This window comes from Hyaena hyaena, unplaced genomic scaffold (genome assembly GCF_003009895.1).
Source record: "Hyaena hyaena isolate Hyena2069 unplaced genomic scaffold, ASM300989v1 scaffold_214, whole genome shotgun sequence".
NCBI classification, from domain to species: domain Eukaryota; kingdom Metazoa; phylum Chordata; class Mammalia; order Carnivora; family Hyaenidae; genus Hyaena; species Hyaena hyaena.
In genome coordinates this window covers 1305168-1320027 of record NW_024080842.1, presented here as the reverse complement: position 1 = coordinate 1320027, position 14860 = coordinate 1305168, and the positions used below count along the sequence as shown (strand labels likewise).

At 40.4% G+C, this 14860-nt stretch overlaps 1 protein-coding gene across 5 annotated transcripts in view; it reads right to left on the bottom strand.

The window, feature by feature from the left end:
- LOC120238528 (core histone macro-H2A.1) overlaps positions 1-14860 on the bottom strand; it is a 78713-nt gene that overhangs the window by 23019 nt on the left and 40834 nt on the right. For 3 of the 5 annotated variants that reach the window (XM_039242311.1, XM_039242308.1, XM_039242309.1), the window contains exon 5: positions 2524-2634. In XM_039242311.1, the coding sequence (XP_039098242.1) occupies positions 2524-2634 (111 nt within the window). The remainder of the gene's footprint in view (positions 1-2523; positions 2635-14860) is intronic. The other 2 variants (XM_039242312.1, XM_039242310.1) reach the window with 1 other exon arrangement.

Genomic DNA, 14860 nt, shown 5'->3' with positions numbered 1-14860 from the left:
GAAAGGACTGCTTGCAACAGAACACTCCGGACCATAAACACCTGCTCCATCTCACACCTCAGGGCCCAGCGTTCCAGAAAGGGTGGCTGGCATACTAGTTTCTGATGCTGGTACCCTGGCTGACTTGAGGTGCTACCTTATTCCATGATGCCACAGTAGGGTAGATCGAGTTTACCCTGCTAAAGGGCACATGTGGTGCTGGGTTTGGACGTACCTCGCCCTGGATGTGTCAATCTCAGGTCATTAACCCGGAAGCACATTTAATGCAGCAGGCAGCCTCGGGGTAGCTTGCTATTTGTTCTTCCCACTGACACTTAACTGTGGAATGTGGGAAAGAGGGTGGGTGGTGTGTCTGGGCCTGCATGACCCCCTCTCTGATGGCTGTCTTGTGTTACATGGTGCCCCAGTTATAGTTATAGTCAGTGTAACAGTCAGTGTAACACTGACTGTGTTACACTGGGTTCAGCCCAACCAATCCCAAGTCAGGACCTCAAGCATTAGTTTTTTGGCAAGTCTATTTCTCCCACTTTCCTCTGTTTCTTAAATAACATTAGATGACACATCTGTAGGTTATTATAGAGTGTCAGTCCTTCCCTATAGCTTCTCGGTCTCCCCTCTCCCCAGTCCTGAATGGGGAACAATATTTGCTAATTTGTACCCTCTGGTACTGTCAGGCCTGTGGCACCTAGTCCTGACATGGCTGGGAAGACGGCGCTGTGTGGTTGCAGAGGAACTAGTGAGGTGTCTGCGGTCTTTTCCAGCTCCTTCCCAGGGCTCAGGTACAGCAGAGCCCAGACAAGACCCCAACCCTGAGATCAAAGAGGGCATCCATTTGTACACGGACATTTGGGTGGCTGAGTGCTACTATTCTGAGGGTACCTGGGTGGGTCCAGTAAGGGGATGTGAGGCCAGTTGTGGAGCAGCCGGCAGGAGGCAGCAAGAACACCATAGACAAGGGAGAGGCGAGTGTCAGGGCACCCAAGGGTGAGATAGGAAAAAGAGTGAGGAACGATGGGGGACAGCAGGAGGGCCTGAACTATTCTACCTGCTTAATCGGCTTCCAGACCTGGCTAGCAGTCTGCAGCAGGGACCTAAAGCACACTGGTGTTACTTCTCAAGAGCAGGGGGTGTTCACACTGGAGCTACTCCACAAGAGCAGGGGGTGTTCACACTGAAGCTACTCAAGAGCAGGAGGGTATTCACACTGAAGCTACTCCTCAAGAGCAGGGGGGGTGTTCACACGGGAGCTACTCCTCAAAAGCAGGGGGTGTTCACGCTGGAGATCAAACCAAAGCAAGTGGGAAGGTGTCTCGCATTAATGTTCAACATATTACTCAAAGGACACGTTAAAGGGTGTGAAAGTAGACTCACGTGGTTGCCTTCACTGCTGAGTTGAAACTTTTTAAGTAAATTAAAAAAAAATAGATTTTAAACAAAAACTCTGCAAGCCCCAGACCTTAAGATGACAAGCACTGCTTATTTTTCCCTTTGAAAAATGCATACAAAATACAGATAATGGTTATAAAATGTCGGCTGCAATGGTTATTTGCTGGAACACAAGGTCCACCACAGGAATTGCATCATGAAAGCCTGAGTGCAATTAGTGACAGGAATGGGGGTGGGGGGGGTAAGGAGCGCTTGCAATGCAGGAGCAGGAGGGCTGTGTCACTGAGATGCAAAAGAAAATTGGCAGTGAGGTTGTAAAAATGATGCAGCTTGAGAACCAAGTTGTTAGCCACAACACCATTTACGTGAAGGTCAAATTCATGCCTTTAATTGTCTGTCATGTAGGACTGAAACATTAAGAGAAGCGTAATTCCCTCTCTCTCCACCCCCCGGTTTTTGTTTTTTTGTTTTGTTTTGGGTTTTTTTTGGTGTTAATAGAGCAGTTATCAATTAACTCTCACTCTCAGGTCTTAAAAGCCTTTGCATCATTTTTATTTTCAACAAAAGTGAATCATCTTTTACAAAACCATGGCGTCCTGGCAAAGCTGCATCACTGGGATGGCTGAAAATACATTGCCCACGATTAAAACAAACAAAAGATTGGCTTGAGGAGTCAAGAGGTGGCTCAGTGCACCCATTACCTAAGGATGTCTAACAACGATCCCGCCCCCGGAGCAGAGGCTCTGCCTTCAGTTACCACCCAAGCGTGTGGGCTGCCTGCTAGACCTTTACTTTTCCAGGACCCAGCTTTGACTTGGGGCTGTTTTTCTGGCCGGGGCTACATGATGACCAGCATATCCCACATTAGTAGCTCCTTCTGCAGACTAACCCAGGTTTTTCCCGAGGCCCCCAGCACCACAGAAGTGGCTTTCCCACCTCGTTACCACTACCTCCTCTTCCCACCTGCCAGTCTCCTGCAGCGCTCCCGCCGTAGTCCCCCGAGGCCACCCACTCCTCCTCCCACACCCACATGGCCAGGAGTGGCCTCCGGGAATCCCCAGGCCTTCCTGCAATGGAGGTGGCCTCCACCCGTCTGTCCCAGGGCCGCGAGCAGACTAAGGCCATGCATGTGCCTACCTTCTGGCCAAGGAAGAGGCTCTTGGTGGAGAGTACTGTGAAGCCGTCGGCCGGCGTTCCCTCGGTGGTGCTGTCGGCGCTGGCTGCCTTGCTGACTTCGCCCTGCTTCTTCTTGCACAAAGACAAGAATCACTATGAGGCCCACACAGGCAGACACCAAAGGAATCTGGGCTTTTCTAAAGGGGAGGGGGCTCACAGGCCCTGCCCATAACACTGCAGAAAGCAAGAAACTAAAACACGGCCAGTGTGGCACCTTTCTCAACGTGGGAGCTGCAGGCTCACTGTGAAGTCGGGAGCTCTGTGACAACTGTTGGCTGTATTTCCATCACTTTGTAATCAAAACATGCAGCTGCTTAAAGGCAAAACTCTACTGGAGAATGATAATCCAGGACGACTATTTTTATAAATTTACACCAATCAAATATCTTAGTTGAGGGTCTTTGCTTTCTTGATGTCTGCACACTATTCAAGTGTGAGGGGAAAAAGCAAACTGTTCCTGCACACTAGTTCGCAAAAAGCAAAAATTAAACCAAAAACCGTAACTCACGACCTTTTCCAGCCCAGTAGGTAAGACACTCCCGAGTGTCTTTCAGGAAAACTAGCCTTGGAGAAGGACCCCTGTGGTGGCTGTTGGTGAGCCCCACTGCCCCTGGGCACTCCCATCCTCACAATGGCCAGGACTATCAGCACACTCAGAGGCCTCTTCCCAGCCCCATCCAGACTCAACTATGTATTCCCTGGGGTTCCTAAGAGCCTTGCAAGGTATGTTGTCCAGAGAGGCTTGGTTCATTTCTAGATCCTCAGCTTTCTCATATCCTCTTTCTTGCAAGTGGTCTGCCCTGAGTGATCTGCACCTGTGATGGAGCTCTCCTGCCAGGTATCTTGTCCTGCTTCCCACAGTGACCGGTAGCCTGGCACCCCCCAAGGGAATAGGGATACAGGGCTTTACCAGTCTTTTATGCATTTCTGTTAAGCATGAAGATTAATAGGAGAAATGCATAGTTTGGCTAATTCGGAGATGTTCTGCATTCACATATCGTACACTGAGGACAGCGAGAACAATGGCAATTTGCATTTACAGACTTCACTTTTTCCCTTTCCCCCAATTATTATCAAAAAGGACATCACTCTTGAGGGATGCTCCACTGTGAGCAAACCAAGAAAAGGGGATGAGAGGTATCCCCAATGACCACACATTCCTGAAGGAAGGCTCTGGACCACAAACCCTGTCCACATGCCTACTTAGGGATTCAAATTCATTAACATATTAACATTTTTGCTTACATTGAAAAAATAAGGGCTAGCTTTACTCAATGCTTTAACAAGAAGGAATGCTTTGACATTTAAGTTCTATGGCCAACCTGGAACATTTTCCATAAATTCAATGACCTAAATCTGAAGCTCTAAGGTTTTGATATAAATAAGACAAAAATCATTTTATCAAAAAACACAATATTAGCAAAGATATGTTAAAATGATGAATATTATTGTTTTCCTAATTCTTTCAGTATACCAGATTGGACAAGCAATAGAGTCCAACAGTGAAAAAGGTATATAACCCATGGTTATGTCGTAAGTCTTAGTAAGCCTATTTTTTTTGTTTTTTTGGGTTTTTTTTGTTTTTTCATGTTTTATTTATTTCTAGGAGAGAGAGAGAGACAGCGTGAACAGGGGAGGGTCAGAGAGAGAGGGAGTCACAGACTGAAACAGGCTCCAGGCTCCGAGCTGGCAGTCAGCACAGAGCCCAACACGGGGCTCGAACCCACAAACCGCGAGATCATGACCTAAGCGAAAGTCGGACGCTTAACCGACTAAGCCACCCAGGCGCCCCAATCCTATTTTTAACATACTTTCCAGGAAACAAGAAAGGGAAAGGCTGAGTGACAAATCCTTTCACTACTCAGATGTTTCTAATTCAGTGCTTTCAACAAAATGGGAGAAATACCAAAATGACTTAACAGATGAGAGATCATTAAAGAACAGACTAATGGAGTCAATAATAATGTACCAGTGCCAGTTTCTTAGTTGTGATGAAGGTACTGGGGTTATGGAAGATGTTACAAAGGGGAAACTGATGAGGGGTATTCAGGAACTCTCTGGACTATCTCTGTAACTTTTCTGTCCATCTAAATAAAACAATTGTGGAGTAAAACCTACTAAAACAAATTGATGACCGATTACTATGTGACTGCTGACACGTAACTCAAGAGTTTGGAGGATTGAGTGATGTTGCTGTCCCCCAAATCCTTTCCATTCCCATTCAATTATTTTTTGTGCGCAAGACATTCCAAGTACTTATACCTATAAATATCCGAATATAGGATGCTGAACCCTGTTTCATTTGAGCAATACCTAACTATTGTAGGAACCTGAGTGAATTGCAAAAACTATCTCCATCTATCCCATTGTAAGATACAGGTCTGGAAAAAAAAAAAAGATACAGTTCTGGGAATATTTTATTTTCCTTAATATTTATTAAATCTGCACAGTATTGGTTTGATCAACTGTGTGTTAATAAATGTGACAACCACCAAATGCTGTAGAACCCACAGCATTTAGTGGATTTATGATCACAAGACAATTTTTTCCAAGTAAATTTAAATTTATATATAGTATTTTTGTTCTAAAGATCAAGAAAATATGAGCAGCATAAAATGTTTGACATTAAGATAAAATCTTGTGAGATCAGTGAAAAGAAATATGGGTTCAAGGAGAAAAGTAATGTAAAATTTCTGACTGTTAAAAAGGAGCTTCTCTGAATACTTTTAAATGCTGGTATTCTCAGTCAACATTGTATTTCTATTTCTTTGGATACATGTAAATGAGTGATGAAACAGTGTTTTCTATGTCAAAATTTATACACTCCACAGATATTTAAATTTATTATGAAAAGTTTAGCTATCAAATTTTAACTATGTGAGATACAAAGATCTTCAAAACTGTTTTAGGATGTAGGCAACTGAAAAAGTTTGAGAACCAGTGCTCTACCCAGGGAGCACAAGGCATGCAGGAGGTCCTTGGCAAACACTTGAGAATTGGATACCATTCATAAGTAGGCAGGGATTTTAGTGCCTTTGCCCCAAAATGCTTGGATTGTTAGAGGTGAGAAAGCCTTAACTGACAGAATTTCAGGCATCCAACTAAGGGAGCTGGTTTTACTAGAAGGGTAAAACTGCTTCCCTGTGCCCTGGGCACAAGTCAGTACCTACCTACGAAGGCGAGTTCTGAGGCTTAGTCTGTGACAATTAACAAGCAATGATCCATTTGCTCATGGCCTCCACCATTAAAGCTGCTGCCCCCACTGTACACTGGTACCGTCACTAGGGGGAAAACAACATGAAGCTTCCTCAAAAAATTAAAAGTAGAACTACTATATGATCCAGCAATTCCACTTCTGGGAATAACCAAAGGAAACAAAAACACTGTGTCAAAGAGAGAAGTATACCCCATGATCACAGCAGCATCATTTACAACAGGCAATACAAGGGCAAAATCGAAATGGCCACAAAGAAATGAGTGGCTAAAGAACTGTGGTGTATATGGGGCATCTGGGTGGCTCAGTCAGTCGGCTCAAGTCATAATCTCATGGTTCGTAGGTTCAGGCCCTATGTCTGGCTCTGTGCTGACAGCTCAGAGCCTGGAGCCTGCTTCAGATTCTGTGTCTCCCTCTCTCTGCCCCTCCCCCACTCACATGCTGTGTGTCTCTCTCTTTCAAAAATAAATAAACATTAAAAAATTTTTAAAAAAGAGAGAGAATATTCAAAGCAGCAAGAGAAAAAACAACTTGTTACATACAAGGGAACCCCCAACAGACTATCAGCAGATTTTTCAGCAGAAATCTGTAGGCCACAAGGGAGTGGCCCAATATATTCAAAGTACTGAAAGTTAAAACAACTTCCAACCAAGAATACTCTACCTGGCAAAGGTGTCCTTTGAAATTGAGAGATAAATAATTTTCCAGACAAGCAAAAGCTAAAGGAGTTTGTTATCACTCAACTAGCCTGACAAGAAATGTTTTTAAAGGGACTCCCTTAAGCTGAAAAGACAGGGGTGTGATTAGTAATAGAAAAATACATGAAAGTATAACTCTTACTAGTGAAGGTAAATCTATATACTAAAGGTAGCGAATTAATTCCTTAGAAAGCTAGTATGAAGGTTAAAAGACAAAAGTAGTGAAAACAATTGCAATAATTAAGAGATACACAAGATAAAGACATATAAAGTGTGACATTGATAACAAAATGTTGGGAGGGTGAAAGTGTAGCATTTTAGAATGTGTTCGAACTTACATTAACTTAAAATAGACTGTTATAGGTTATATATAAGCCTCATGATAAACACAAAACAAAAGCCTACAGCAGATACACAAAAGATAAATAAATCCACATCATTAAAAACAATCATCAAACCACAAAGGCTAGAGCAAAAGAAGGAACAGAAGAACTATGAAATAGCCAGAAAACAATTATAATGGCAACAAGTACATACCTGTCAATAATTACTTTTGGACTAAACTCTCCAATCAAAAGATATGGTGGCTAAACAGATAAAAACACAAGACTCATTAGGGCACCTGGGTGGCTCAGTTGGTTGAGCATCCTACTTCAGCTCAGGTCATGATCTCACGGTTTGTGGGTTTGAGCCCCACGTTGGGCTCTGTGCTGACAGCTCAGAGCCTGGAACCGCTTCAGATTCTGTGTGTCTCCCTCTCTCTGCCCCTCCCATGCTCACACTCTGTCTCTCTCTCTCAAAAATAAACATTTAAAAACACACACACAAGACTCATCTATATGCTGCCTACAAGAGCTTTACTTCACAAGTGAGGACAAGACAGACTGAAAGTAAATGATAGAAAAAGATTTTTCATGCAACTAGAAACCAAAAGGAGGCTGGGGTAGCTAAACATGTATGAGACAAAATATTCTTTAAAACAAAGACTACAATAACAGATACATAAGGGTATTACAGAATGATAAATGTGTCAATCCCACCAGAGGACATTTGTATATATTTTATAAATATTGTAAACATTGATGTACCCACTCCAAGAGCACATAAATATATAAAGCAAACACTAAGAGACCTAAAGTGAGAAATAAAAAGCAATACAATAATAAAAGGAGACATTACACCTCCACTTTCATCAAGAGATAGATCAACCAGACAAAAATCAATCACACGTTAGACCAGGTGAACTCCATAGATATATTCAGAATACTCCATCCAGAGGTAACAGAATACACATTCCTTTCAAATGCACATGGAACATTCTGCGGTAACTATCATATTTTAGGCCACAAAATACATCTTAATAGATCTGAGAAGACTGAAACTGTATCTATCATCTTTTCTGATCACAGCGCCAAGAAACTAGAACTCAATTACCAACAAAAAGACTGAGAAATCAAATATGTGGAGATTAGACTACACACTACTCAACAACCAACGGGTCAAAGAAGAAATCAAAAGAGACACCAAAAAATACCTTGAGACAAATGGAAATGGAAATGCAACATTGCCAAAACTCACAAGATGCAACAAAGGCAGTTCTCAGAGGAAAGTATACAGCCACACAGGCCTCTTCAAAAAAAACAAGAGGACACTCAAACAACATAACCTTACACCAAAAGAAACCAGAAGAAAGGAAAAAGAACAAATGAAGCCCAAAGTTAGTAGAAAGAAGGAAATAATACAGATCAGAGTAACAACAAATGGACTAAAAATAGAAAGGGTAAGTAAACTTACGAGCTAGACCTTTGAAAAGATAAAACTGACAAACCTTCGGCTAGACTAAGAAAAAACCCAGAGGACTCAAATAAATAAATCAGAAATAAAAGAGATGTTACAACTGATACCACCGAAATAGAAAGGATTCCAAGAGATGACTATGAACAATTAGAGTCCAGAAAACTTGGACAACCTAGAAGAAATGGACCAATTCCTAGAAACACACAACCTACTGAGTCTGAATCATGAAGAAATAAAAATCTCAACAGATCAATTTATACCATCCATCGAAAACCTTCCAACCAACAGAAGTCTAGGACCAGGTTTCAATGCTTAATTCTAACAAACATTTAAGGAAGAACAAATACCAATCCTTCTAAAACTTCCAAAATATAAGAGGAGGACACTTCTAAACTCATTTACAAGGCCAGCACTACCCTGATACCAAAACCAGACAAGGATGCTGTAAGAAAAGTAAACTACAGGCCAATATCCCTGATGAACATAGATGTAAGCCACTCAACAAAATACTAACAAATGAATCTGACAGTGCATTAAAAGGATCATACCATAATCAAGTGGGATTTCAGGGGATATAAGGGTGGTTCAATATCCCACAAATCCATCAAAGTGATACGCCAAATTAACAAATGAAGGGAAAAAAATCCCAAAACCTATGATCATCTCAACAAATGCAGAAAAAGAATCTGACAAAATTCAACAGCCATTTATGATAAAAGTTCTCAACAAACTGGGTATAGAAGGAACATACCTCAAAGTAGTAAAGGCCATAAATGTCAAGCCTACAGCTAACATCGTATTCATTAGTGAAAAGCTCAAAGTTTTTCCTCTGAGATCAGGAATAAGATAACAATACCCATTCTTGTCACTTTTATTCAATACAGTATTGGAACTCCTAGCCAGAGCAATTAGGCGAGGAAAAGAAAAGGCATCCAACTTAGAAAGAAGTAAAACTGTCCTGTCTGCAACTAGCATGAATTATATATAAAAAACCCTAAAGTCTCCATAAAAAACCTGTTAGAATACGGGCAGCTGGGTGGCTCAGTCAGTTAAGCGTCCGACTTCATTTCAGGTCATGATCTCACGGGTCAGGAGTTCAAGCCCCACACCAGGCTCTGTGCTGACAGCTCAGAGCCTGGAGCCTGCTTGAGATTCTGTGGTTTTCTCTCTGCTCCTCCTCTGCTCAAACTTTGTCTGTCTCTCTCATTCTCTCTCTCAAAAATAAATAAGCATTAAAAAAAGACTTAGAATAAATGAATTCAATAAAGTTTCAGGACACCAGATTAATATACAGAAATCTGTTGCATTTGTACATGCTAATAACAAATTATCATAAAGAGAAATTAAGAAAACAATCCCATTTACAATTGCATCAAAAAAATTTACAAATAAATTTAACCAAAAAGGCAAAAACTATACACTGAAAACTCTAGTACATTAATTAAAGAAATTGAAGATGACACAAATAAATGGAAACATATTCTGTGCTCATGGATTGAATGGATTAGTATTATTAAAATGTGAATACTACCCAAAGCAATTTACAGATTCAATGAAATCTGTATCAAAATTCCAATGGCATTTCTTACAGAAACAGAACAAATAATAGTAAGATTTATATGAAATCACAGAAGACTCCAAAAGCCAAAGCAACCTTGACAAAGCAGAACAAAACAGCAGCCATCACACTCCCTGACTTCAAATTACATTACAAAGCTATGAGATGCAACTGTAATCAAAACAGTATAGTATCAACACGAAAACAGACAGAGATCAGTGGAACAGAATGGAGAGCCAGAAATAAACCCACACATACATTATGAATTCACGACAAAAGACCCAAGAATATATAATGGGGTAAGGTAAGGGCAGTCTCTTCAATTAAACGATACTGGGAAAATAGGACAGCCACATGCAAAAGAATGAAACTGTACCGCCATTTTACATCATACACAAAAATTAACTCAAAATGGATTAAACGCTAGAATCCAAGTCCAGAAACCAAGAAACTCCTAGAAAAGAGATGGTAAGTTCATTGTTAATGGTCTTGGCAATGATTTTTAGTACATGATATGATAAGCAAAGGCAATGAAAGCAAAATAAAAAATGGGACTACACCAAACTGAAAAGATTCTGCAGAGCCAAGGAACCATTAACAAAATGAAAAGGCCACCTTCAGAGAAATTATTTGCAAGTCATATACAAATAGGCCCCGGCTTTGAATTTTTCTGCTTTACAATGGTGCAAAAGCTATATGCATTCAGTAGAAAGTATACATCAAATTTAAATTTAAATTTTTCTCAGGATAGCAATGTGCAGTACTACACTCTCTCGTGATGCTGGGTGGCCACAGGTAGCCAGAGCGCCACACAATCATCTCAGTCACACAATCATGATGGTAAATGATTGATACACTTACACAACCATTCTGTACCCACAGAACCATTCTGTTTTCCACTTTCAGTACAGTATTCAATACATTACATGAAATATTCAACTCTGTATTATAAAATAGGCTTCGGCTTAGATGATTTTGTTTGCCTGTAGGCTAATAAGTGTTCTAGCATGTTTACAGTAGGCTAGGCAAAAGCTATGATGTTTGGTAAGTTATGTATTAAACGCACTTTCAACTCAATGATATTTTCAACTTACAATGGGTTTATCATGACACAACCATATCATAAGTCAAGGAAAATCTGTATCTGATAAGGGGTTAGTATCCAAAATATATACAGAACTCATACAACTTCACAGCTAAAGAGTAAGAACTTTTTTTATTAAAAAGGGGTCAGAGACCTAACTGTGAGACACAAAACCATAAAGAGTCTAGAAGAGAACACAGGCAGTAACTTCTTTGACATCAGCTGTAGCAACTTCTTCCCAGCTGTCTTCTGAGGCAAGGGAAAGGAAAGCAAACTGCCTCAAAATAAAAATCTTCTGCGCAAGGAAGGGAACAATCAACAAAATTAAAAGCAACCTAAGGAATGGAGTATTTGCAAACATCCTATCTCAAAAAGGATTAGTGTCCAAAATAGATAAAGAACTTATAAAACTCAACAACCCAAAAATAAATAATCCAATTAAAACCTAGGCAGAAGACACAAATAGACATTTTTCCAAAGAGAATATCCAGATAGCCAAAAGAACCATGAAAAGATGCTCATGATCAGTGATCATTAGGGAAATGCAAATCAAAACCACAATGAGATATCACCTTGCACCTGTCACAATAGCTAAAATCAACAACACAAGAAACAATAGCTATTGGCGAGGATGTAGTAGGAATGCTGGTGGGAATGCAAACTGGTGCAGCCACTGTGGAAAACAGTATGGGTACTGTTGAATACATACGATGAACACAAATTTAAAGGGACACATACATCCTGACGTTTATAGCAGCATTACCTACAGTAACCAAATTATGGCAACAGCCCAAGTATCCACTGACTGATGAGTGGATACAGATGTGGTATATGTTCACAATGGAATATTACTCAATCATAAAAAGGAATGAAATCTAGTCATTTGCAATGATGTGGATGGAGCTAGATAATATTATGCTAACTGAAATAAGTCAGAGAAAGACAGATACCATATGATTTCTCTCATTTGTGGAATTTAAGAAACAAATGAGCAAAGGGAAAAAAACAGAGAGGCAAACTAAGAGATTGTCTCTTAACTATAGAGAACAAACTGATGGTTACCAGAGTGGGGTGTGGGGAGGGTGGGCTAAATGGATGATGGGGATTCAGGAGTACACTTGTCGTGATAAGCACTGAGCGTTGTATGGAAGTGTTAAATTACTATATTGTTCCCCTGAAACTAATATTATACTCTATGTTAAACAACTGAAATTTAAGTGAAAACTTAAAAAAGATGGTCAGAGAATCTGAGTAGACACTCTTCCAAAGAAAACATACAGACGGTAAAAAAGCACATGAAAAGGTGCTCAACATCACTCATCATCAGATAAATGCAAATCCAATCCATAGTGAGATATCTATCACCTCACACCTGTTAGGCTATTATCAAAAAGAAAAGAAATAGTAAGGGTTGGTAAGGACATGGAGAAAGGGTAACTCCCTGTGCACTGTGGATGGAAACGTAAATTGGTACAGCCACCATGGGAAACACTATGGAGGTTCCTCAGAAAATTAAACGCTACTATCATATGATCCAACAATTTTTACTTCTGAAGAAAACAAAACACCAACTCAAGAATATATGTGCACCTCCCTACTTACTGCAGCTTTATTTATAAAAGCCAAATAATGAAAACAACCGGAGTATTCATCAGTGAAAACATGGCTATAGAAAATGTGAAAATTTGATATTTATACATTACATATACCAACATATTTTTTATCACGATATAAATGTCCTACTAGATATATTATGTACCCTATTACCCTTATCTCCTAATGTGTTATATACACACACACACACGTATAAAATAGAGTGTTATTAAACCATACAAAAGAAGGGTGTGACTTGGAGGGCATTATACTAAGTGAAGTAAATCAAGACAGAGAAAGACAAGTAACTGTATGTTCTCACTTATGCGTGGGATCTCAAAAAAGAAAAAAAAAAAAGCCAAGTTTATAGATACAGAGAACAGACTGATGGCTGACAGAGGTGGAGGGCATGGGGGAGGGGGAGGTGAAATGGATGAAGCTGGTCAAGAGGTACAAACTTCCAGTGATTAAAAAAAAAAGTCACAGGGATGTAACACACGGCATGGTGACTATAGTTTGTAATACTGTACTGCATATATGGAAGTTGCTAACAAGGCAAACTTTCACAGTTCTCATCATAAGAAAAATAAAATTGATAATTACATACAGTGACAGATGTTAACTGGACTTACGGTAGTGATCATTTGCAATATACACAAATACCAAATCATCATGTTGTACACCTGACATTAATGTAATATTAAATGTCAATTATAGCTCAATAAAAAAGGAATTCATATCCATAATAAATATGTACTGTAAGTCATTTAAAAGAGATAAATAATGCAAACTTTGAAAATCGCACAAAACACTAGCACAGAAGGAATTATCCAAAGGGCCAAAATCTGTTTCAGCATATGCAAAAGCTAAATGGGCATCGAGACAATGCACAGCCACCAGAATGGCTGAACTTTAACTCTTGCAACAGCCTGCCGTGGTAGTAATGTAGAACTGGAGCTCCCATTTGCTGCGATGGGAATACACACTCACCACCACTCGAGAAAGCTATTTGGCACTCTCTACTAAAGCTCAACATATGAATACCTTGTGACATCAGAATTCCACTTACAAGTATACCCGAGACAGTACAACACGTGTGCACCAAAAGGCATGTACTTTTGTAGCAGGAATACTGGTAGGAGCCTCAAACTGCAAATAACTTAAATCTCCCGAGAGCAGATTTCGAACTGAAATTTACATGGTAAATTCGAACCATGTGATGCACAGACTTAGTGCTATCTGCTACATACAATAACCTAAATGAATGAGACACAATGTTAAGACAAAAATAAAGACAGAAAACATACCCAATTGAGTTAAATATACTATGGAAATAAAAGGTCCCTTAACTTACTAAGATTCTATCCAAGCCCCTGTACCTAATTTTTTATTTATAGTTGTATATTTGTGGGGGAATTGGATGTCAGCGGTCAAAAGGTACAAACTTTCACACAGAGTTCCAGTCCAAAAGGATGATGTGCGAAGACCTTGAACCTCACCTCCGCAGACACCCCCGTCTCCAGCTATTGATACAGCAATTCCTTCCAAAGAACTGAGGGCTGACTGAACAGCTTCTGTACAACAGAGATAAAGAGACCACATAGAAAATAACAGAAAGACAGAGACACGGTAATGAGGGGAACCCCCACCTATTGCTGTGAACTGCAGGGGGAAGGGATATATGGAGGAACTGGGAGCAGATCTGTTTGCCCTGGGGCACAGAAAAAGCCTCGATTGAAGACAGCAGCTATTAGAGGCGCCTGTGTGGCTCAGTCGGTTAAGTAGTCTGACTTTGGCTCAGGCCATGACCTCACAACTTGTGAGTCCGAACCCTGCATCAGGATCTGCACTGACAGTGTGCAGTCGGCTTGGGATTCTCTCTCTCTTCTCTCTCTGCTCCTCCCCCTCTGGGTCTCTCTCTGTCTCTCTCTCTCTCCCCCTTCCTCCTCAAAATAAATAAATAAACTTAAAAAAAAAAAAAGAGTGGCTAGTATATAAAAGATCCAAGTCCTCTGGCCCTCTCTCTCTGGCCCTCTCTTGCTTGTGCACATCCGTACACTGTCTCTCTTTCAAAAATTAAAAAAAAAAAAATTTTTTTTTTTAAAGAGCACTAGTATATAGAAGATCCAGTGCTGTAACTCCACCAAACGGCAGGGAATCTGCTGGAACTCTTTCCAGGTCAGATGGGCTGGTGAGTGCCATGATTTACATTTCCCCTATACCTTGGTAGCATAGGTGGATGACAGCAGGGTCCCAGGGCCCTAGATCCAATATTCTTGATGAACATAGATGAATAATCCTCCACAAAATATTAGCAAACTGCATTCAACGCAAGAATACATTCACCATGATCA